Here is a 25,671-nt window from a genome sequence, read left to right as displayed (position 1 = left end):
TGGCTTTACTTGTGCCCCCACCAGGCTAAGCATTGCTTATTTATTTAAGTTTTTAAAAAATATATTTGCACTTTTTAAGACTTAATAGTTGGTGTTCAAGTATTAATCTTCCAATCTTTCAATAACACATGATTATCAAGTGATAGTTTCAAAATTCCTGGCAACTCGAAAAAAAAATTTAACTCAAAAACACGACGGGCCGCTGGACGAATGACTGCCCGAGCGCACCGACCAGTTTTAAGGGGGAAAGCTTGGTTCTCTGTTGCAGAGTGTCGCTGCAAACATCAGCGGAGAGTCGACCACAGCCGCATCGCGCTCACGTCCCGCCCGTCTTAGTGCCGAACAGACCCAGCAGTGGAGAAGCTCACTAATCGGGTAGAACCAAACTGCACATTAACCAGATAAGTGCGGGACTTGCCAGTTGAAAAGCCCCCACAGCCACAGACGACAGCGGACATTACGGAGCAGTGTACAGGAGGATGATTGGCAGCGTTAAGACCTTCCTCTTTGCTCTGATTGGTTGTTTTTGACCAGGAAGGTGGTACATTTTTTGCAGACCTAATTGTAGCACTGGGAGGAAGTGGAGGAGCTTGATTTGTCTTCCCACAGATTATTTGTTTCTTATGCTGCGCTCTCATGACATGGTGACAGTTTAAGCAAATATGTAATAAAAAAAATCTAATTTAAATATGCACGCTGGCCCTGAGGTCTGACCCGGTTGGATTTCTAAACTACCAAGAACAGCGTATTTAAATGTTTCAACCCAGAGGACATGATGCAGGACTTTTGCTGCACTGAGTCCCAACTCCAGTGGGACAGGGCCATGTGACCAGCCTCTGCACCGTTACACTGGGCCCGACAGGGATGTGTCTCGCTCTTCTGCTGAGAGTCACCGGCCTAACGCAGAGGACTCGCCATATCTCAACCAGAACATAAGTCACAGAGATGAGCTTCGACAAAAACGGGCATTTAAACTGCAAAAACACACAAGGCGAGGTCCTCCCTGCGCACACCCCTGGACAGCACCGGGCAGGGCTCCGCACTAACATCCCGTTCCTGCAATGCGGCAGAAATTGTCGCAGGGATTTGCTAAATTCACATCCCACATGTGACAACACAGTTGTTGGTTTTTTGGGGGGGGGGTTGGATCAACGCCACAACTCAGAGCAGATTTTTTTTTTCTTTTTTTAATTTGCACATAACCTTACGTTTAATGGAGGGCTCGTGAACGCGCACTTTACGGTCGTGCCAGCGACAGCCTGGCGCGTGCCATTACAACTAGAAAACGACCGTCGTAGTTCCAAATGGCTAAAGATGAACGATGTGCTGTGAAAACTGAGCACTCACCTGTTAGTATGTTTTCTGTTCCTGTGTCCTTTTCGGTCATGGTGTCGCGTAGTTCAGCCTCCTCCCCGAGCTCTTCCCTCCAGCAACACCGAGCTGCTTCCCCGATTTGCTGGACGCGCAGGAACTGAAGAACGAACGAGAAGCTCGCTGTTAAATCGCCGTTTGCTTCGGCCTCTCGACACTTTCTCGTTTTTAAGGGAAATGCATTCAAACACATGGGGGAAAGGCTGCTGGGTCTTAGGTAAACGTAAAGGAGGAGGGGGCTTCAGCAGACAGGATGTTGGAGCTCAGAGTCGCTGCTGCCGCTGTGCGCCCCGCCCATCCCTTTCACTTCTGTCCTGGTCAGGAATGCTGCGTCTGACCGCTCTGTTGCTATTGCTGCTCCGCTCAGAGCAAATGTTTGGGGGGGAAACTAGCGCCACACTCTGCAAGGCCCCACGCTTTTGTCTCTTTCAGAGCACAGAGCAAGTGGTAAACCACATAACAGTTAATTAATAGTATAACTCAACTATTATTCAGAACTAAGAATTTACAGAGTCCCCTACAGGGGACGTGGGGAAGATGGTTGTTTTTTTCTTTTGCGTTCCCTCGCGATATGCTCACTGCAATATTTGCTGGTCTATTTTGTATACAGTCACAAATGTCAATTTAAAATTTCTCTGTATGTTTATATAAGTTTGTGTGAGGTTGAGATGGCACGAAGCCCCTTAGGGCAGTGGTCCCCAACCACCGGGCCGCGGACCAATTGGTACCGGGCGCGCAAGAAATAATGAACTACTTCCGGATCTTTTATTTTGAAAATCCTAAACCGGATTTTACCGGTTACGTCTTGCGCGTCAAAATTGAGCCAACCTGCAGCAGAATGAGTTACAAAATTGCGAAGGCCTGACCGGTCCGCCCGACTAAAAAGGTTGGGGACCGCTGCCTTAGGGGACATGGAGGACTCCCCCTGCCCCCGCCTCTTTTTTTGCGGGGGGTACTTTTGCGTTACCTTGTAATAATCTACTCATCAATTCATGCTGCATAAATGAACTCTGTAAGGCTTACTGTCAGAGTTCCGGTGTGAGAGCGTGTGCATGAGAGTGTGAGTGCGAGTGTTGCATCTTCTTTCAGCGAGGATCTTCGTGAGGAGTCTGTGGAGCCAGCGCAGGTGAAGCTGATCTGCCTAATCAGCGTGCTGGAATATAGGAGCAGCAGAACCCTTCAGTCTTCGCTAGATGGTTAACGCATACCGAACTTGCCGAGAATACCTGCCTGCCTGCTCCGCCGTTTCCACCGAACCCCTTTCGCTCCAACCACCCGCAATTCCGCCTCGCACCCGCCCTAGGCACCGTAGCACCCCCTCGCACCGGACCCTGGCACCTCACCCCCACGCTCTGAAAGATCCACGCCAAATGCCACCTGGTCGGGCGACCCTCGCCCTCCTGCCGAAGTCCAGGGAACTGAATATAATTTGTCCTGTTGTAAATAAATCGCTTACCTTTTCCATCCAGCGTGTGGTTTCTGCATGTGGGTCCGCAAACTAAATCAAACCATGACACTTACAGTGTAAGGCTTTCTTACAGTGGCCATCGTACTTTCTGCTATAAGGTTTTTGTGAGTTTTTTTCCATTTATGTTAATATCTGGTTGTGAAACACCTGAAGTTTTATATCTTTTTCTTTAGCACAGAAATGCACCACAGACCTGATGTAAACAGAAACTTTCCGTAAGAAGAAAAAGAAAAAATAGATCCAAAGTATTTGGACTGTTTCTGAGTTATTATCACTGGGTCATAAAGTCATCAGACAGTTTGATTGTGTCTCTTTGTGTTGGTCTGAATGGTTTAAAGAGCCGTTTTCATGTGCAGATCCATCTCAGCCTTACACAAACAGACAGAAACATGCAGGGAATAAATCGATTTTCAATCAGTTTTGTGCATCAAAAAGTTAAGAAATAACACGTTTTCACTGAGGCTCTTTAATGTGTATAGGTTTCTCAGTTGCTATATGAGGTGTGGGAGGTGGACCAGCTCACAACCTTCTTTGTGTTCCAGGGATCAGAACGAAGGCAATCTGTAGACACTGCATGCCCCAACACCACATGATCCCTCATAAAATGACATTTCTGTTGTAGGTTCACCTATTGTATCAGGGACAAAAGTGCTTATTGAGGTGTACTAATAAAGTAAACTTGACTCTAACACATCCCATCAAAGGTTAAGTGAAGTTCTGCTCTTAGGAAAATCGTCCCGTCCAAGCAGGAAACAGTCTGAGGAGATTCCATTTGAACATGGCTAGTGCTGCTGTGAGTACTGTTTCAGACGAAAAAGCACATCAATCATCCTTAAATTGTCAAGCGCTCATGCAGTGAAGAAAGCTTCAAAGGCTTAATGCTAAGGGTGGGTACTGCTATGTGAAACTTTTCACTGATCAAAGACTCTGGTTCCTATCTACGGGAGAGGGTGATGGTAAATCCACTCTGACATTCCTACTGAGCAGGTGTCTGTCACTTCATTCAAAAATGGACCTGAACGGATTGCTGTCTTTCATATGGTTAATCAGACGAATTAACTTCATATTCTCGCCATCCTTTTTCCAAAGGCATACCATTTCCCCCAAATAATTTTCTTCAACCTTGTCTGGTCCATGGATAGCGAGTAATGAAAGAGCTAAATGTACGTCTACAATCAATTAGAATATTGTGAAAAAGTTCAATATGTTTTCCACTCATTTTCAGAAAGTAAAACTAATATTACATAGGACATATGTTAAGTGAAATATTCCAACCTTTAATGCTTAAATCTGATGGTTAGAATTTACAGATACAAAATCCCAAAATTGTGTCTCTGAATATTTGAGGTAAAGCGGTTCTTTACCTCAAACTACTTAAAAAATGTAATATTTTGAAAGCACTCATAAAATTCTACCAGAAAGTCATCTGGACCTGGACATTTGCCAGACTGCATTGTTAAAGGCAGTAAAAAAACCTGTGGTAGTTATTCCATCCATCCATCCGTCCGTCCGTCCGTCCGCCCGCCCGTCCGTCCGTCCGTCCGTGCGTCCGTCCTTCCATTGTCTTCCGTTTATGGAGGTCTGATCCTGCGGCAGGAGCCTAAGCAGGGAGACCCAGACTTCCCTCTCTCCAGCCACTTGGACCAGCTCTTCCAGGGGAATCCTAAGGCATTTCCTGGCCAGTCAAGGAACATACTCAATCCATTGTGTTCTGGGTCTTCCTCTGGGTCTCCTCCTAGTGATACAGGCTTTCAACACCTCACCAGGAAGGCATCCAGGAGACATTCTAACTAGATGCCCAGGCCTCCTCAACTGGCTACTTTTGACATGGAGAAGCAGACGTTCTACTCTCAGTACCCCCCAGATGACAGAGCTTCCCACTCGATCTCTAAGCAAGAGCCCAGACACCCTGAGGAGAAAACTTATTTCAGCCACTTGTGTCTGTAATTATATTTTTTTGGTAACTACCCAAAGTTTTCGACCATAGATGAGGGTAGGAACATACGTAGATGAACCAGTAAATCGAGAGCTTCATCTTTTGCCTCAACTCTCTCTTTACCTCAACAGATTGGTGCAAAATCCACATCACTGCAAATGCAGCTCCAATTCGCCAATCAATCTCCCGCTTCATTTTTCCCCTAATTCGTGAACAAGACCCTGAAATACAGGACTTCTTCTGTGACCCGGATAAGGCACTCACTCTATCCTTTTCTGGGTAAAGAACGTAGTTGGAGGCATTGATTCTCGTCCTGGCTGCCGATCCGGTGTTCCATGACCTGGCCGAAAACCACACGGTGAACACTGCGAATCCGAACAATGACTATTTGATTAACCCTCCCCTCCAAAACTCTTGAATATACCTTACTAGGGAGGCTTAGGAGTGTGATCCTCCTGTAGTTGGAATACACTCTGCAGCCCCCCTTTTTGAATAGGGAAACCACCACCCCAGTCTGCCATACCACAGGAACTACCCACCTGGGTTCCGGGCAGACCAGTACCTCACTGAACCTTCACTAAACTCAGTTCATCTCACTGACCGGAAGTTGAAAGCATGTAGAAGAGTTATGGACAGGACTCTTTGGAGCGCGCCTGGTTCAGAACGTATTTCAAAACTTTAGTTGAAGTGGCACTTTTAATTCCAGTCTGCAATGTGGCAGAAAAGTGCAGATTAGCACTTAGATCTATAGATCTATAGCTCTATAGATCTCCACTTCATACCTTGCACATGTACATAACTAAATAACTTCTATTTTACTGTCATTCCTGCACTTTATATTTTATATTTATATTCCGGAGTAACCTCATAACATTGGAACCTCAAAACATTGTTCTGAGCCGTATGCAACGAAATTTAGTTCTGTATACACCCTGTGCATGCAAAATGATAATAAAGTCAGTCTCTCTCTCTCTCTCTCTCTCTAGAGCTATATATTCAGGCCAAATTTATAGCTATATACATTTTTTCAGCCAAAATTTGTGTCTTTTCATGTCTATTTACTCCAGACCAAACCCATTATTATTAGCATTATGTAGCGTCTAGGTAGCACAATAAATAAAGATGGTTTATAACCAACAATTGCTGTAGGCCTAAGTGTGAACTCCATTGTGCAAGTCTCTTAGACATTAGGCAAGGCAAGGTAAGTTTATCTCTATGGCACCGTTCTCACTGCCATTTAAATTTACAATGCTAGGAAGGAAAAATAACGGAACAGAGATTATAAAAAAAACTAAACGTAATATCAAAAACACAAAGAAAGCATCACTTAAAGCATCAAATATAAGGTATAATTACATGAAAGAAAGGAGTGTTAAAAGCAACCTTTGGTATTTATGAGTAAGCAGCAGGAAACCGTAATATCTTCAGTCCTGACTTGACAGACAAAACCGGTTCTGTACACCTCAACTTTTCAGGAAAGTGTTTCCAGAGCTGGGACGCATCGAATTTAAATTCCTTCAGTTTCGTACCTAGAAACTCAGGGTGAAAATGTCTCTGACGACGTGAGGGATCTATAGTTCATATCTGTTGACTAAAGTATTCATTTCCTTCAGCCTCTTGATTAACATGAAAATAAGTCAGCATGTCAAGCTTTCGGCACAGAAGCTAAAATTTGAAAAAAATATATCTTTGCTTTAAATTACTGAAAAATGTCAAGGTTAGTTTAAAGTCATGTGTTTTATGACATTGTTGTTCACAATAAACTAACAATGAATATTGTTACACAAAGAAAATCAGTTGGTTAAACTCAGTCATGCAGATTGTATTCAAATTAGAATACATTCCAATTTTATCAGTATCAAACAATGCAGTCAAATTCAGTTCATTGTTCAAATTGGTAAAGAATTTTTTTTTTTAATTGAGTCACCGACTGCAGCAGTCAGTTATGCATTCATACTCATTCTTTCTTATAATTATTAGCTGAAAAGTGAGCAAATAAGCAGCATTGTTTATTTCTCTCTTCACATATATCATTTTTAATGCATCACAGGATAAACGATTATTGACAGCATGAAACAGAACTGATGTAAATGCTGTTAACAGGCACGTCTCCATCTATGTGTTGTTGAGGGAGAATTGTGGGTGTAGTGTAAAGGTCTGCTCTCGCTTCCTGTTCAAGGTTCAGGTTTTCTAGATTGTTGCATCAAAATAATTAGTAAGCGACATCTGATCATATCGTGTGAAATTTATCTTATGAGTCACTGGGTTGGATTTATAGTTCTTGTTGGACTGAACATCTATAATAGACTTAGACATAGACTGACTTTATTGTCATTTTGCATGCACAGGGTGTATACAGAACGAAATTTCGTTGCATACGGCTCAGGACAATGTTTTGAGCTTTCAATGTTGTGAGGTTACTCCAGAATAAAATAAAATACAGTATAAAATATGAATATAAATATAAATATAGAATATAAAGTGCAGGAATGACAGTAAAATATAAGTTATTTAGCTCTGTACGTGTGCAAGGTATAAAGTGGAGACCAGATTTTAAGTGCAGTCCAGTTAAGAGTTCAGCAGTCTGATGGCAAGTGGGAAAAAGCTGTTTCGGAACCTGGTGGACCTGCACCGGATGCTGCAGAACCTCTTTCCAGAGGGCAGCAGGGAGAACAGTCCATGGTGGGGGTGTGAGGGGTCACTGATGATGTTTCGGCCTCGGGACACGCAGCGCTGGGATGAAATGTCCTGGATGGAGGGAAGGGGGGCCCCGATGATCCTTTCTGCTGTCCGCACCACTCTCCTCACGTTCTTCCAGTCGGAGGCGCTGCAGCTTCCACACCACACAGAGAGGCAGCTGGTCAGAATGCTCTCTATGGTGCTTCTGTAGAACGTCTTGAGGATGGGCGGGGGCAGGTGTGCTCTTCTCATCCTCCGCAGGAAATACAAACGTTTCTGTGCCCTCTTGGCCAGAGACGTGGTGTTCACAGTCCAGGTGAGGTCGTTAGTGATGTGCACCCCCAGGAATTTGGTGCTGCTGACCACCTCCACAGCCGAGCTGTTGATGAGCAGTGGAGCGTGGTTGGGCCGGTTCTTCCTGAAGTCGACGATCATCTCCTTCGTCTTGTCAGGATCAGGCTGAACGTAATAGTGAGAGCCATTGCTACACACGTTTTTCTTTGTAAAAACAAAAACTTGTCCTGTCTAATAACTAGTCAGTATTACACATGTTATCTGCCGTTGTGACCAGAACACAACATACACAATACTTTTTCTTATGTAGAGATGAATATGGATTATTTTCTTTTTCCAAGATGACAACAATTATTTGGCCTGAGTCATTGTGGAACATAAAAAAAGAAACACACTTTTAATCAGGATTTTAGAATTTGATATACCACTCATTTAAACACAAAAATTAAAAATCTACCATTTAATTTATTCATGAATTTCAAATATTAACAGCATCTTGTACAGAAATTTAAGCAATTACAGTACATCAGTACTTAGCAGTTTAGATATTTTACCACATTGTGACTCAGTCATATAAATCTACATTTTTTTTTTAAATATCTTACAAAATAATTTTTCGGGTAGTTGTAAAGTCTTTAGAAGTGGTGCTTTTTGACTACATGTTCGTGTAAATTGATGATAGGAGCAAAAATGAAGTACACCACGAGGGTCACTAGAGGGCAGTACAGATACATAACTGTTGGCTTCCACCGTTATTAAATTTAAGCTCAGACAAAGAAATCCTTACAGGTAAAAATCATTATGTTAGAAGGCTACATATTGTTGTAAAATTAATTTCGTCTCTACAAATATCCTTTTGTCACTTCACACATTTGTAAACCCATAAGTTAAGAATTTCACAGACAGTATTTTTTGATTCGGTTCAGTTTCTCATTAGAGCAAAATTCTGTGTTTCATGCACACATATACATTTGTTAACATAGATTGTGATAATCCCACCAATTCTGCTAAAGGACGGGTTCTTGTGAGTGTCGTTAACCAGTAGAGAGGAAGAATCTGACGAGTCTTGGCCATCGGCCAGTTTAAATCCTCCAAACACTTAGAATGGTGTTACTGGCAGACTGCCCATTTCTAAGTCTTAGAAAAAAGTCTACTGAAAGCTCAGTAGACGTTCATGCTATGGAGCTTGAAAGTCTGGATTCATGAAGAGATGAAAAAAAAAAAAAGTGCAATATAAACCTAATAAGTGTTTTAGGTTGAAAGCTTGAAATCAACAGGTCGTTTGATTTTTCAGCCAACTGTTGCCTGATAAAACAGCAGTAACTTGGATCACTTTCCAATCTGAAAGGTCGATACAGTGTTAATATTGGTGCAGAATATTTATTAGTAATTGGCTAATATGAATAACGCCATTAATAATTAATATAATCAATTTTAAAGGCACAGCAATAGAAGAAGAAGGAAAGATTAAAAACATCCTTAAACTACATGCTGAAATATGATGGATTATCCATGGGGACGATTATTGGTAGAATATCTTTTTAATTTGTTGATAGAAAATATTGCACTTTTCTTACAACAAATTAAAAAGATATTCTGTCAATAATCTTCCCCATGTATAATCTAAAATGTCCACTCGTCCATCCATCCCTTTCCTTACACCCTTGTCCCTTAGTGGGGTCAGGAGGGATGCTGGTGTCTATCTCCAGCTAACGTTCGGGGCGAGAGGCGGGTTACACCCTGGACAGGTCATAATCTAAAATATTCAATTGTGAAATAAAACAGACAGGGTTAAAATAAAGATTAATATGTCTAAAGTATCTTTGGACGTCATCATATGTATTTAATTAAAAAAAATGCAAAAAGTCATCTGTTTTAACTCTATGGACGTTTGTTATAATATCCATTAAATTAATTGTGTTTTTTTTATTAAGAGTTTTAGATTGATGTGATTTAGCTAAGCAGATCATTAAGGATGTTTTCACATTGGATGACGCAGTCACAAGTTCAGTGCTGAACCAAACACACACGCAAACGCGCACACACACACACACACACACACACACACACACACACACACACACACGCAAGCAAACAAGCAGTGAGGCGTCGATGTTTGGTTTCCTCCGAGCATTCTGCATCATCGTCACAGGCGATTCTTTTTCTTGATAAACCTCGCAGGAGCGTGCTCCAAAGCCCACCAGCGCTTCCATTCAAACCACACCTGGTCAAGTTTGAAAACACGATTAGGGGGATTTTAATTAGATGCAATTAGAGATGGTGGTGGCCATGAGGAGACCTGGATGCAACAACTGCTTTTTAAGCTGAAAGGGAGAAAAAAAAAAAAAAAAGAAAAGCAAAAACAAAGACATCCTAATTAGGCCAGAGGCTACTTTTATTTATGTGACCTGTGGAGACCCTGAACGAGCTGCGAAACGTCACCACTCCCAACAATTGCAACTCGGATTCATTTGAATGACATAAACACCATTGCGCCGCGCCGCGCCAGGATGAGTCGCCTGCTGAACCCTGAAAAGCTTCTGTGAAGGGACAGACAGCAACAGGTGGTCGCCGGGGGTCTGCCTGGCAGGAGGAACATTGAGCAGAACCTCCCTGCACATAGAAGGTTAAACACGGACATACAAATTAACAGTGACCCAACGAACAGGGGGTTTTTATTGTTGTTGTTTGTGTGGTGTAAGAATTTTTCTCTCTCTTGTATTTCTCTTTCCATTTAACGTACCCCAAAACATTTAGTTTATTTTTTATCTTCAAAAAAAAAAAAATAAAATAAAAATACACACCAGAGTCTTTGTGAGAGATTTTTTTTTTTGAGGAAAAAAAAAAGGTCCAATCTCCAAATCCAAATATCTGAAAAGAGAGAATAACAGCAACAGTGAATTGTTCCCTATTTAGCCAGGACACCCAACACAAAGCCGCTCTAAGGATCCCTAAAACCCCTCAAGGACTCCTAGTGGATCCTTACAACGGGCAGCAGCACTCTAACAAAAAGATGCTCATAGTTTGTCCTGTGACAAATTAGTTCTAGACACTTTTCATACAGCCCAATTTATATGCCATTTGAGTCACTTAGACCAAACTGGTCATCACACGTGAATCATTTTCTTTGCAGCTGCTCCATTTTTTTTAAAAGCCTATAGGCACCCTAGTTTCCAGCTGGAGGGAAAAAAAGAAGGAAAACACACACACACACACACACACGCACACACAGCAAAAGGAATGACAGCTCTATTGTAACCTCAGATGTTGCTGGAGAAAGTACAGGACTAACCTGGGCTTTAAATAAAAGCTAGTCTTTCTTTAAGAATCACAGCTTGAATGTGGAGTTTCCTGACTGGATTTTACTTTCTGTTATGAGCCGCCTGAGGTTGCGGCTCCTTGCCGGGCTCCCTGTCTGTGCGGCGTGTTGTAAAATATAAGCTGTGTTAGAACATGAGCTCCTGACTTCCTTTGTGTGAATCTCTGCCATATTTAGAAAGAAAGTAGATTAAGAGAGGAAAGCTGAAAGTCAGACTTGAAGAAGGAGGAGAGGAGAATGATGTGGCTTCTCCAAATCCCACATGGACCCAAGAGCTATAAACTGGATGCCGAAATACAGTTTGATGTTCGTATTTTGGGCTTTTAGTTGGCACATGTTCTAAAACAAACAGCATGGCATTAAAAATGTGTATTCAGTCAGACATTCTGAATGTCATATGTGAATGGAAATGGTTTCAGATGAGATTTAGTCTGGAAGGATGGGCTTTGTACAAAGAGTTTGTGGTGAACATCTGCACTTCTGTCTTTCCCCGGTGTAGCACATCCTATTATTTGTTTCTTCCTTTTGAGCCACACAACAGAGACACAAAGAGTCCAATTTGGTCACCAGTTCCCTCACACATGCTTGATTTCCTGCGTTGTAACCGTTGGCCACCCTGGAGCACAGGGGGGCTTGTGGGCCCTCTGACCAGCCAGCCAGCCAGAGGGGCCCCCCCCACAAAACCAGAACAACTTCTTCAATGAAAACTGAAAGTTAAAACAGTAAAGCACTGTGTTTGAATTTGTGGAGAAACGTTCACCTTTCATCTATTTCTTTACTGGTTATGTTTTGTTTGGTGTGTGTGCCTGTGTGGATGCAGTACAATAAACAAGTAAATAAATAAAATAAAATAAACTGCATTGACACATTATTATTACTATAATAATTATAATAATTCTTTATTGATTTACACAGGCTGAACCAAAATCCTACAAAAAAAAAAAAAAAAAAAAAAGAAGAAAGGGGAAGTAGGGGGTAAAAATAAAATAAAGAAATCCCTTATGCTTTAAATATCGACCATTAAAAAGCCACTGCGTAATTTGCTTCTTCAGTCTGGATTACCTGAAGTGTGTTTGTGTGTCTGAGTGAGCAGCGTGGCACAACAACAAAAGGCTGACGACACGAGGTGCTGTCATCACTTACACACTGCTGACAGCAGCCTGGACACGAAACTGCGGCTAAAAGTCATCCTGGCGTCAGAGGGAACAGTTAGAGCTTAAAACTAGTCCTACAGCATCGTAGGACCCGGGGTTTCTTGATGGGAAATCTTTTAAATAAACTCCTAAACTACTAAATAATAATAATAATAATAATAATAATAATAATAATAATAATAATAATAATAATAATAATAATAACAAGTTTTTCTCCATGTCAGATCACCGTGGCTCACCGCACACAGAGCCGAAGCACAGCAGGCAGCAGTTCGGACTGCGGAGGAAGGAGATGTGGGGGTGGTGGTTGGACCGGTCAGCGGAGCGTTTTGCCGCAATCAGTCCAGCGTTGATCAGTCAACAGCTCTTTGGAAATAACATGATCAAAGTAAAAAATAAAATAAAATAAAAATAATTAAAAAAAACATTCTCAGAATTCCACAAAAATATATGTGTTCTAAAATGAGAGCCTTTAGGTAGGTCTGATTTAAAATAAATAAATAAATAAATAAATAAAAATACAAGAGATTTTTTTTCTTTTCTTTTATTTTTTTGCGATCAAATAGTAGAAGGGACGTCCCGTGATGACGTGGCCAAATTATTCCCGACAGAAAATGTCAAATTTAAAGCAACGACTTCCGCTTCCGCTGGACAGCTTTAGGGTGCGAGAAAACTGCCCAGGCCTTTCTATTCAACGGAATAAGAAATCAAGAATAGGCGTTTAATTAATAAAAAAATAATAATAACAACAATAATAATAACAACAATAATAGTAGTAATAATAATGATAACACTTTATTTGACGAGGTGTGCACATGACCTGACATAAACATGACATCATCCGTTATGACGATGAAAGAGTCTTTATGAATGTTTATGACTGTTGTCAAGTGTCATTCGGTAAATGATGATACTTTTAATGCAAAGTTGACACTTTTAATGCAAAGTTCACACATTTAATGGACTTTTAATACAACCTGTAATACAACTATGCACTAAAAGGGAAACGTGTCTTCATGTTCATGACTGTTGTTGTCGTGTTTATGACAGTGTCGTCCATCAAATAAAGTGTTATAATAATAATAATAATAATAATAATAATAATAATAATAATAATAATAATAATAATAATAATAGTAAAATATTAGCATGTTTCTATTTCATTTGCTTTTAAAGCCTTGATTTGGCAGCAAGAAAGGGAAGAAAACAAGACATTTCCGGAACATTCTTCTTCCGCCTTTGTAAACACGTTCTTTTATTGGCCCTGCAGAATGTTGACAATCACTAACAATGGGAGGAATTCTGGCCGACCCTCGCGGCCTTGCAGGGATCAGTGATGAAGTTGGATGTGCATCAGAGCAATCACAGCCGACTGTAATGGGTTGACACCGGCCGTAATGAAAAGCAATCGAGGTTAAGGCCTTCCAAGCCACGCGCATTGCGTCCTTATTCCAGAAATATTCCCTAAATTCATTCTCTCTTTTTTTTTGTTTGTTGTGATTCGTATGCACCGCACTGTCACACAAAGGTATTGGATTACTATTTTAAATGGATGAACAAAACTAAATTCAGCCAGCAGATTGAGCAGATGTCAGTGAAACTATGACTAAAGAAGCTGAATACAACTTGTGACATGTCAAAGCTTTCTGACATTCAGCTGTCTTAATATTTACTGGATGTGTGACGCTGGACAGAGTATGAGACAGCAGAATAATGAGTGTAACTTGTAACGTCATTGTTTATGTTTGTCACGGCTCATAAACAAACCTACAGTTTGCTGTGAATGATGATTGACCCCGTTGACTCAAAAAAAAAAAAAAAAAAAAAAAGAAAGAAAAACGATCGCAGCACTCGACTTCGACTTCCCACGCGCCAGTCGTCACCTGTGCATTATGTTTCCATGGTAACGCACAACATTAAAACCGTTGTAACTGTCGAATTTGTGTGTTTGTGCACGTTGGGAGGGAGCCGGTTGGACAATGAAGATGGACTATAACAAAATGAGAATGGCGGCTGCCGAGTATTTCCGGAGGAACGGAGTTCCGGCGACATTACAGAGGCTTCTGAATGAGTACTTCGTCCATCAGCCCCCGGACATTCATGGCTACCTGGTAGGTTATTTTGTTTCTCCCCACTGAAGGGGTAAACAGTCACAACTCACCGTTACGGTTAAACCATCCGATTATAAAGCCAATTAATCGGAGATACTATATGAGTTATTCTAAATATGTTTAATTACCAAGTATTTCTATTATCGGGGCCTGCCATAGCATTACATGGGGAATGGCTGCCAGTGTAACTGATGTAACTGACACCAAGAAACGAAGCGAACTTTTGACCCCCGACATATTTTTGAAATCGCCCTCACGCCTACAAAAATTGCTGTATCGGTATGAAAACCGAATGCCTGCTCCCGTAAAATGTTTCCGAAATTTCTGTAAACTTTTCTATGCAACTTACTATAAAAAGCAACACGTATACCGTAAAGATTTACTCTACGTAAGTGAAAAACACGGCAGGACGGTATGATATATTGACATTTTATTGTAAAAAAACAAGAAAACAAAACAAAATAAAATAAAAAACTTTATGGTTAATTACCAGTAGCTGTTGTTACCAGAATTTTACCATAAAAATTACAGTACAACACACAAGGAAGTGTAATTTCAATATGGAAAGTTATAAAGAAAATAAGTCCAAATTAAACAACAATATAGATTATGAGTAATTCTTTAGTTTTTAAAGAAACAATTTCTTGTTGTCTTAATATTTACTGGATGTGTGACGCTGGATAGAGTATGAGACAGCAGAATAATGAGTGTAACTTATTCACAACCTGCAGTTTGCTGTGAATGATGATTGACCCCGTTGACTCAAAAAAAAAAAAAAAAAAAAAGAAAGAAAAACGATCACAGCACTCCACGCGCCCGTCGTCACCTGTGCATTATGTTTCCATGGTAACGCACAACATTAAAACCATTGTAACGGTCGAATTTGTGTGTTTGTGCACGTTGGGAGGGAGCCGTTGGACAATATATATATATATATATACATCGACGTTAAGCAGCCCTTGCCCGGAGAAGATGGACTTACACAGAAGGAGAATCGCGGCTGCCGAGTTTTTAGACAAGAAAGGAATTTCGGCGACATTAGAGAGGATTGTGAATGAGCTCTTCTTCCGGCAGCCCGCAGACGTTTATGGCTATATGGTAGGTTATTTTGTTTCTCCCCACTGAAGGGGTAAACAGTCACAACTCACCCGTTACGGTTAAACCATCCGATTATAAAGCCAATTAATCGGAGATAAACGCACACCACTATATGAGTTATTCTAAATATGTTTAATTACCAAGTATTTCTATTATCGGGGCCTGCCATAGCATTACATGGGGGATGGCTGCCAGTGTAACTGATGTAACTGACACCAAGAAACGAAGCGAATTTTTGACCCCCGACATATTTTTGAAATCGCCCTCACGCCTACAAAAATTGCTGTATCGGTATGAAAACCGAATGCCTGCTCCCGTAAAATGTTTCCGAAATTTCTGTAAACTTTTCTATGCAACTTACTATAAAAAACCAACACATATACCGTAAAGATTTACTCTACGTAAGTGAAAAACACGGCAGGACGGTATGATATATTGACGTTTTATTGTTAAAAAAAAACAACAACAACCCCAAAACAAAATAAAAACTTTACGGTAGATTGCCAGTAGCTGTTGTTACCAGAATTTTACCATAAAAATTACAGTACAACATGTAATATTACACATTACAATATCTGCTGTTCTCTGTTTCAGAAATACTCAGCAGCAAATGACCTTATGACATGTTTCCAAAAAAAACAAACCCCAAACATTTCTTTTCTATTGAAAACATGCAAAAATGGTGTGGGATAAGTATTTTTAAGTAGAAGTATGTACTCGCTCTTCAGCTCTGTTCTGAGGTTGTCTCTGTCAACGCAGAAACAAAAGGTTTCTGGATTTTTCGTTCTTGTCTTTAGAAATGTACTAGACTTTCTCCAAAACTGAATACAGTTGTTATGCTAGCATGGAAACAAAAACTACAGTAGGAAGAGAGACTTTAAAACTATGTGGCCATAGTCAGACTAACACTAAAGATTTTTACAACATGAAACTGGAATCTTAAATGCTTTATATAAATATTGTTTTAAGTTTTGTAATTTGGAAAAAAAAAAAAAAAAACAGTAGATGCAATTTAAACATTTTTTGCAACACCCTCTCGTCGGATTATCAGAATTAGTAACCTTAAAAAAAAAAAAAAAAAAATCAAGCCATATTTTGTTGTGTTGTTCCAACGTTGTGAATATTACACAATATCTGAGAGTATTAGAATTGAGAACGATTTTTTTTCTCTGTGTTTTTAATCTTTAGAAATAAGCAACTGTTTTTGAGTATGACATTTTTGTGCATTGTTCTTGGGTGACTTTTGTTAAAACAAATATTTTTCCTTCAGGCTGATTGCCTTTTGAAACTGTCTACACCACCGAAGATCAGTGATCTGAGAGGAAGAGCCGTTTTTTTAGGAAATGGACAGCTTATTGTTGAGGCAGAGGTTTTCTGCATCGTCTGTAACAAAGAAAAGGTAAAAGCAATTCAGACGTCATCCACACAGATGAAGAACAAGTTGGTTGTCAAATGATCACAAGGTTAGATTATTTTAATATGTCACAAAATTATAATATCTCACTATTCTTTGTTCCATTGATCCCATTAATCCCAAATTGCAGTCTTAATTTCCCTTTTTTTCCCTACATTCAGTAAATTTATTTAGGCTAAAATCTGCTAATGTTTTAATCACAGCAGGATATTGTTGAGGCCGGCCATAAAGGACAGAAAAGAGTGGTGGAATTGAATTCCAGAATACACTCTATTAACCTCTCTTTCGTTTTTTCCTTTTTATTTTTAAAAATCTTAAACTAGGGAAGAAAGAGTGTCAAAGCAAAATCAAGGTGTAAGATGACTGAGATAAAAAAAAAATACTTTCTCCCTATTTGGTGCGTCATTACTTCATTGGGGAGACACACATTAAAATCCTCTTCCCTACTCGCCAAGTAAAAGACTTCATCTTTGAAAAAAGCTTTGGATCCAAGCTACATCTACCACTCTACCGTTTTGGGCATCTGGCGACTAATATCCCAACTGAAAATGAGTCTGAGGCTGGCTTCAGCTGTCCTGGGAGAAGAGGAATCGCAGCGCCACACATGGTGCCCTGGCCGAGCCGAGCCCTTCTCCAGCTGCTGCACACAGAGAGACCGCTACGAAGGTTTCCATTCCGACAAAATGCCACAACAGCTTATGTTTTGAACAGTATCATAGCCCATACTGTTCAAAAGAATGGTTAAAGTAAAGGGGTTGTGTCACGAAGATCAGATTAGGACATAAATTGTTCTCTGCGTTGTGTTTTTGCATTCTTGATGAATGCCGAGCAGAGCTGAGACTACTGGCGATTCAAACTTTTGAGCACTAATAACATTTTATTGCTATTTTTATTTTTTCCACTTTCTTCACTAAGCTATGCATCCATAGGTAATCTCCGGAACAGCTGTGAAATGAATTGTATTTATGTATAACTAGATGTTAAGGGCAGCACGACCGTTCCGTTATTATTTGTACTATTTAAAATACCAAAAACTATCAAACAGATACATAATTCTGTTTACTAAACTAGTTCATTCTCTTCTACAGCACATGTCATCAGCAGCTGTCGCCAGTACCTTTGCACCAGTGGGAGCTGAAGAGAGTCAGAGGAGCTCTGATTGTGTGGAGACTGCTCTTCAGTGGATACATGAACCGTTCAGGAGACTGCTACTGGACCAAAACCCATGTGATCAATCTGAAATTGATCAAATGCTGGGGTAATGACAAATGACAACTAATGTAACAAATGCAGGAGGCATCTTTAGGGGTCTATAACCAGATGCAAAAGAGGGGGGTCGATCGAGGGCTTTAGTGCGGTCCTGATAACAGCGAATGGGAGTTTTAAAAAGCTAATTTGGATTCTGTCTATTGCAGTCCACAACATCTCTGCTTTAATGCTGCTGAGTCCTACGCAGAGCTTCTGAGATGTTTTAGAAATGTCGTGTTTTGATTGACGCCAACATTTTAATTTGTGTTATTCCTGGCAGCGATTTCTTCACGTCCTACCGTGAGGACGAGAAAGCAAGGCGTGACAAGCTGAAGGCTGAAGCCAAGGAGCTCGAAGCCGTGACTCTCGTGCCAGTAACGCCAGCAAAAGAAAAGAAGAGTAAAGGTAAATGTTACTCGCCGTAACCCTGTCTCAGAAATGCTGGTTTCCTGCTATACTTCCGGGTTTTAATAATGCCTTGGTTGGACAATTCTCAGCCCAATTTTAGGAATTTCTGAAATCTCCTTGGATGTTCTCCTTGGATGTTTTGCCAATGGTTGACCCATCTTAAAAGTACTTGAACCCCTTTGGTGGAAGCACCCCTCAAGAATGACTAAAAATATTAAAGCTTATATCTAGGACTCCAAGATGCGTATCTAACTCTTGACATGTTTAGTTTCAGGGGGAAAAAATCTAACTTTTCATCTTTTTCTTTACATGACAGGCAAAAAGACCATTGTTGACGAGAAGCTATTTCCTCCACCAGAGCTGCCAGAGCCAGTTCTGCTGGAAGGCATGGCTGTTGGCTCAGTGTCCCTGGCTGTAGCTAAATGTGGGGCAGAAATAAAGGGAATGCCTCTTTACAAATATATATCAGCTCTGAAGAATCAAAAGGTTTGACTAAAGCAGAAATACAAATATTTTACAGATATTTTTACAGAACATTGAAATCATTCAAAAGGTTGAACTCATTTTGCCTAAGGAACCGGCACATTTTCATGTCCCTGTACCCTGGATAACTCTGCTCAGCTGTGGGAAGAAATCCCCTGGAAAACTCTGCTTACTGGAAGAAATTATTCTCATCTCCAAAGTGGGGCATCCAGTCAAACAGGTATTGATCTTCTCTACCAATATTTTGCCTTTTTTATCCATTACCGACAGCAATGAGTTGACAGTTGTCATGGACTGGTTTGCTGTTTCTAAGGTCATTTTTTCGTGATTGCCCCATTGCTTCATTTTATTTGTCAGAATTTTTGCATAGGGACAGCTGTGGATGTTCTATATTTTACTACGTTTGTCACATTTCCCCGACACCATTTTTTAAAAGTCACAAAGCTGTAAATGTCCTCAACAGAGTGTCACCTTGGCCTTTGAGTTGCAGAAGGAGATGATAAGACTGATGAGCACGTCAGGAAAAGGCGGGGTGAGAGACACTGCTGCATAAATTGTATGTTTTTTACTTGAAGTTTCTGTAAAAGGTTTGTACATGAAAGAGCACTTCATGGGGGATTTTCAGATTAATATAATGCAGGATGACAGAGAAAGCACAAAGGCCTGAAAAGATGTTCAACGCTTCCTGCACATCACCTAGCTGAGGGATGTTGTCTTAGTTTTCCAAACCTTAGAATTGTTTGATTTAATTTATTATGTATGCACACTGTACTTGCCATTCACACGGTAGCTTAAGCTAAGCTGTTTTTGCACAAAACCAATTTTTAAATAGGTATGTTAGTGTCATCCACTGCTGGATATGTCAAAACGTTTTACATCAAAGCTGTCTGATTATGTGAATGCTCCAAGATCACCCTGTCCTCGGTGTCGGACCACGGCGTGCTCAGAGCGAGTTGCGATCGGCTGGAACAGCCTCTAGATCTCATCACTGACGCCTGCAGGAACCTTAAAGTGCCTCTGGGAGTCGATGTCTTTTTGGCTCTGAACTGTGCTGCCCCGAAACTTATGGACTATGTAAGTCAGCCAAAGATTTTCCAACTGCAATAGTAATACTACCATTGTGTTGGGGGTACTTATTTTTTTTTCAGTCATTTGTTATGTGGACACAGGTCAATTAAATAAATGGCCTGTTTATTGTATCTGCTTTGCTTCAGTCTAAGGGAAAGTATGAAGTAGCGACAGGAGGCCTGAAGTCTCCGGATGAATTGATTGAGGTGTATCTCAACCTCACCAGCAAATACCCGGCAGTGGTGGCCATAATCGATCCCTTCAGGAGAGAAGTGAGTTCAAAGCATCTGAAGTTATTTCCTAATTTGTTTGCTATTATTGTTTTTATACTTCTGCCCAATATCCCAAACTTTTTGTTAGAGGGTATATGAAACAGAAAATGCACGCACAACATCAATAACTCACAATAACATTCAGAAGGTCATTTGTTTCACACAAATCTGTCTTTCATTCATAGTGATCGTTTTTGCTGACGTGCGTTTTTTTTTTTGGTTTTTTTTGCTGTGCAGATCTGGCTTTCATGTTTATTAATTACCGTTTAGTTCTGAACAGTTCTTCAAACATGCGACCTGATTCTTGTCTAAGACTGCTTCAATGTGTCTTCTGTTAGGAGGCAGAGCAATGGGAGAAACTCAGCAGTAGGATTGGGATTTCATGTTCACTGCTGTCTGACATCACACACAAACCACAGGATCCAGTCCTGCCAGGCGTCAGTGGTTATGTCTTCAGACATGCCAACGAGACAACGGTCAGCGACATCATCCATGCTACAGTCTCCTACCAAGGTACTAGGTGGGAGGTGTTGCGTGTGTGTGTGTATACCAGGTTTTTATATCCTAATGGGAACCTATTTCTGTCTACAATGTGGGGTTGTGGGAACCATTGCTCTTTTGGGGACGTTTTATTGATCCCCACGAGGGGAAATGCTGTTGCAGGGTTAGAGGTAAGGTCTGTGATGGTTGGGTTTAGGGTTAGGGTTAAGCTGTAGAAAATGAATGGAAGTCAATGCAAAGACCCTATCAAGATAGAATAACATATTGTGGGCGTGTGTGCAGACAAATTATGACCGAAAACATGCTGTTTATCTGTCAACTGTTCTGTTAGCTTTACATTTGTTCCCATCTGTGTTCTTTGTTCACTAGAACACAGTTAAATAGTTTTATATCTAAAACAACTGGTCTTAAAAATGACATTTAATTTTCTATTAGAAATTAAATGAGTTTACAAAGCTCTTCATTAAGAACGCATGTGTGCCTGCTGCCACTTTCAAAGCATGTAAAGCATTTTTATAAAAAAAAAAACATCAGTAGTATCTGATTTCATAACAGTCAAACATAAACTACAGTTAGAAGTATAAAGTTTTCTGCCGCTGCAATATGCATGTTCGGTATGAGCATTGCATGATAGCTAGGATCAAACTGAAATGTATTTGACTTAGTGTGGCTGATCAATGATAAAAATATGGTCTTTTGATTTATGGATTATGGGTGCTCACTTAGAAGATTCAGAGGCTTAAAAATGAAATCGTAGCCTCCCACATCACTATGATTTTTGCAATTGGAAAATGTTTCGTTTCAGGTCGCTTTGCTTTTTTTGAATTGCGTATGCAATTCTTTGTCTATAGACAGTAACTATTAAACCTGTTGATATCAATTCGGACATATAAAAAGGAAAGTTTCTTCATTAAAAACATGTGCTTTGTACCTTTGTACCTTCCCACTTCATAACATGTAATTTCATTTATTGTCTAATTTGGGAAATCTATTGTCTAGATTTATAGTCCATTCAGGCTCAGGCGGACGCTGAGAATAAGCAAAAGGTCCAGTACAAGTTAGAGTTATTTGAACAGTTTTCTCGTTATGAGACAGGGAAAAGATTAGGTTGGGACGTTCCGGACTAACTGGTGTAGCAGTTCCAGTTTTTAGGTCAAAAGCAGGGGAATTGAGATTGGGCTGGTCTCAATTCTAGCCCAATCTGGTTTCGGACCGGCGAAAATGCTGTGCGAGTTGAACAGGACGTGCAGACGGGTTAGTCGCCTGTCAAACTTAACCTGAGTACGTGAGTGGGCTGGAGGTGTTACAGCACACGGCTTCACAACAATTTGATGCAGAGCAGGAGGAAGGTCCGTCCTTTTACATAGTAGCTGCTGTGCCCCAAGAATGTTAAAGTGTGATGCTCACGATTCAGCAGCAGGTGTGGCATATTTAAGTATATATTTATTTGATAGGCCTGTAATCAATAAATCAATGAATAGTGTGATTTATCGCAAACTAATTTGCTATAAATCCCGCAAATTTTCATTTGCTTGACTTATTGTTTTTATCTTTTATCTCTCTCTGTTTACCAAAAGCTGAATGATAAAAGTCTTCAGTCTGGTGTTTTGGTCTCAACTATTCCTTTTTTTGAAAGATAATTTTGTTTGCACAGACTTCATAGTTCATTTTTCTTGTTGTCGTTTCTGTTGTTTTCTTTATTTATTTTGGATAAGCCAAATGTCTCCCAGCTCCAGTGTGGAAATGTTCATTAGAGTTTAAAGTTTATTGGTCCTTCAGAATGTGTCCTTGCATTATTGTGCCATTCTTGCTATTGTATTACTTGAAAATGGTCTCAAATCAACATCATAGTTTATTGCAATACGTTCCTGGGACAATTCATCGTCCAGCAAAATGAGTTATTGTGAGGATATTATCCAGATAGAATATATATAATTTTTTTTCTGTCTGCTTTTTTCATCTTTACAGGTTTTCAATGGATTGTAAAAAATAATTATTTCCTTTGTGTGTGAATTTTTAAATTCTAATCTGCAGGTGCAGTGGTGATGGATACGATGTTCAGTGAATCCTGCAGTAGTGAATCCTTTGCAGACTTAGTAAGTTCTGTTCTGTTCTCTGTCATTCAGTGTTCAGTGTCACATGTTCCTTTATGTTATGTCATTGTAACCTTTCTGCTGAACAGCAGCTTGATTTAATGTGCTCAGGTTCATAAAGTCTCCTTTCACCGTTTGTTTAATAACTCAAGTAAATAAAACTCAGAATATCACTCATTAGGCAATTCATTTTTGCAATTGTGTGGAGCTCAGGAATTAATTCTGATTTTTGCACATATTGGTGAATATGTCTTACAGCTTATAACAGGAAAAAAATGGGCTTCTTGGAAAGGTCAAATTTGACAACAAAATAATACAAAGAGATTTTTAAGACAATGTTACAAATGTTTTGGCCACTTTATGGCCTGCAGCCGTTCAGGAAGACGGCCAGCCCAAGGTGGTCACAATGTTACAAAATAAATGATTCATTTATCAACTGTGATGACTCATTGGTTAATTATTTTAAAGGACATTGGGCTGATCCAATAAAATGTATTCTTAAGGGGGCCAAGACATAAGCAAACTAAGCGGCTGTTTGGGGCCCCCTTGGCCACTAGGGGCCCCTTAAGTGGAACAGATTTTTTTTTTTTGTCAGTAATGATTTCTATGTGGTTACATTAACAAGAACACACTGGTCTCCTGTTCAGGGTGTACCTCACCTCTTGCCCGCTGACCGCTGGAGATAGGCACCAGCACCCCTGGCGACCCCACTAGGGTCAAGAGTGTTAGTAAACGGATGGATAGATGGAAAACCTGTGCACCTCATTGAAACTTTCTCTTCTCCCTCAGGCTGTGGGACTGGGGCTGGACTATGTCAAACTGGGAGGTCTGGGTGGGGCTGAGACGATGGCTAAATACAATCGCCTAACATCCATAGAAGAAGAACTGGCCCAACAAGGACTGCTGGGTAGGTGTTTTTCTCTTCTTCTCTGACTTCTTTAGCTGGACAGAGAGGGAGGCGCTCACAAAGCAAGGAAACGTGAGGTCTGAGCCTCAGAACACATTTCTGTCTCTGTGCTGGATGTGAAAGGACGCTGTGTGTGAGGAATCATGCAAACATGTATTGATGTGGGGGAGAGTGGAAGAATGAGAACCCCCTCTACCTTGAATCTGTTAATTGGCCACTTAATTACACACGAGGACAAATACGTTCCCATTCATCATTTCTGGAAAAGCAGGCGGGGACACCAGAGGTTTAATGAGCATTGAGTATGAGAGTGTAATCAGAGGCCATAAGACAGCTGTAGTCAGGACTGTCTTTTCAGTGTTTACCGTTTATCCTGACACTTTTTGCTGACTTCAGAGTTGACTGAGAAACAGAAAAAGAACATATGTGTATGTTTACTAAAAATTTGCTTTTTTTTTTAGCTATTTCTGTTATTTTGGTCTTTGTCCCCAGTCTGCAAGGAACCGGAACCGCCGCTCTTCAGCAAAGAGCCAAAGGAAGAGCCGGCTACAGCAGAGGAAACCAAATGACTCAGCCAACAGTCCGGCCTGCTTGTTTAAACAAGCCTTGAAAATGTGCCACACTAATCAGTTCCAGTTTTTCTGTTCTTCCTTGTTAGCACTATTAATCTAAATGTTCTTTTAGGCTTTTTGTTTTTTTTAGCCTACATATGAAACCCAGTTCAAACCACTTCTGATAAAGCAAGAGTATAAAACATCTGCTTTATTCATGTGTTCAATAAAAGACCACACAAAATGTTCAAGCATATCAACAGCTAATAAACTGTAAGCGAACAGTGCAGTGAAGATAGAAAATAACAGTTCGGTTCTCTTTGGAAACATCATTTATGAATTTATTTTGCAGCACATCAAACATGTTATGAGTGATGTAGATGAAAACATTTATTTGAAAATAAAGTTTTAAACGTTCCAGTGATTTTTGGCATTCTTTGATTTTTCTCTTTCTTTTTTTTTCTGAGTTTCATCCAGCTGAACTCGAGTTTCTGCTGTGTAGTTTCAGCTGAAAGACCTTAAGCAAAAAAAAAAAAAAAAAGTCTTTCAGCTTACTTCCCACCTTTGTGATGTCCCACTGTCTCCTGAAACACCAGACGAACCTCCGTCGCTCATGTTCCGGGTTGAGTGTTAGTGGTTTCCGGGTTGAGTGTACTCTCACTGATTTCCCTCCACCACGGTTCTGCGGATCCCCTGTTTTGCTTCCAAGTAAGCAATTTGCTTTCAACCTTTGTGAATCTCGGTCTTGTCGGGATGCATTTATTCTTCTGCTTGTATTATCAAGTTCTAAAATAGTTCCAACTGTGTCGGGTGAGCAGCACCACCTTGCTCCACCAAAAGGCTTTGCGCCTCGTTTCCCACGAAAGAGACCAACTTCCCTGAGACGATCGGTTTTGCCGTCCAGTTTGGAACTATATCTTACAAACTCCAAACATGGCGGACTGAACTCTGCTAAAACCACACTGTTATGTTTCTGCTTGGCAAGCACACTCTAATTTTTAAAAAAAAAATAGAATTGAATGATTAATTGAATTTCATCACCGCCTTGTTTAACTTGAAGAATAAATCAAATTTGATGAGAAGTATTTCTTCTAATATTAGACTGCATTAGAAGAAATGAGTTAATCTAGATTAAATTGGATGTTGCACAATTGGAAAGAAAGTTGCCCGGTTTGTCTTTGGATTAGTTTTGTGAATATAAATATATTAAAATAGACTGAAAAGTATCCAAATCGAGGAGAAGCAGCTGAAAAAAAAACAACTATATAAAGTCCAACTTTTTGTTTTGCAAGATCC

General features: G+C 40.2%; 2 protein-coding genes across 8 annotated transcripts in view; one reads left to right on the top strand and one right to left on the bottom strand.

Moving 5' to 3' along the window:
- The window catches only part of hspa12a (heat shock protein 12A), a 33,027-nt gene extending 31,322 nt beyond the window's left edge, over positions 1-1,705 (bottom strand). For 3 of the 4 annotated variants that reach the window (XM_028007763.1, XM_028007764.1, XM_028007766.1), the window contains exon 1: positions 1,348-1,704. In XM_028007763.1, coding sequence (XP_027863564.1) covers positions 1,348-1,564 — 217 coding nt within the window. In that variant the 5' untranslated portion in view covers positions 1,565-1,704. Of the gene's footprint in view, positions 1-1,347 lie in introns of all 4 variants that reach the window. The other variant, XM_028007765.1, reaches the window with a different exon arrangement.
- A 12,495-nt stretch (positions 1,706-14,200) lies between these two features.
- Positions 14,201-24,799, top strand: eno4 (enolase 4). 4 transcript variants are annotated; one of them, XM_028007831.1, is made up of 13 exons: positions 14,201-14,332; positions 16,701-16,829; positions 17,933-18,102; positions 18,373-18,497; positions 18,817-18,986; positions 19,075-19,203; positions 19,447-19,515; positions 19,893-20,057; positions 20,198-20,323; positions 20,662-20,836; positions 22,859-22,920; positions 23,707-23,824; positions 24,317-24,799. In XM_028007831.1, exons 1-13 carry the CDS (start codon positions 14,201-14,203, stop codon positions 24,391-24,393), a joined length of 1,647 nt encoding a protein of 548 aa, XP_027863632.1. In that variant the 3' UTR covers positions 24,394-24,799. The 4 variants fall into 4 exon arrangements, with proteins under 4 accessions (XP_027863632.1, XP_027863634.1, XP_027863633.1 ...); XM_028007832.1 differs by lacking the exon at positions 14,201-14,332 and adding an exon at positions 15,270-15,430; XM_028007833.1 differs by lacking the exon at positions 16,701-16,829.
- Positions 24,800-25,671: the final 872 nt, after the last annotated feature.

Source organism: Xiphophorus couchianus, chromosome 22 (genome assembly GCF_001444195.1).
Source record: "Xiphophorus couchianus chromosome 22, X_couchianus-1.0, whole genome shotgun sequence".
In the NCBI taxonomy this organism is placed as follows: Eukaryota; Metazoa; Chordata; class Actinopteri; order Cyprinodontiformes; family Poeciliidae; genus Xiphophorus; species Xiphophorus couchianus.
The sequence above is the reverse complement of the archived record's forward strand: the minus strand, read 5'-3'. Positions and strand labels throughout refer to the sequence as shown.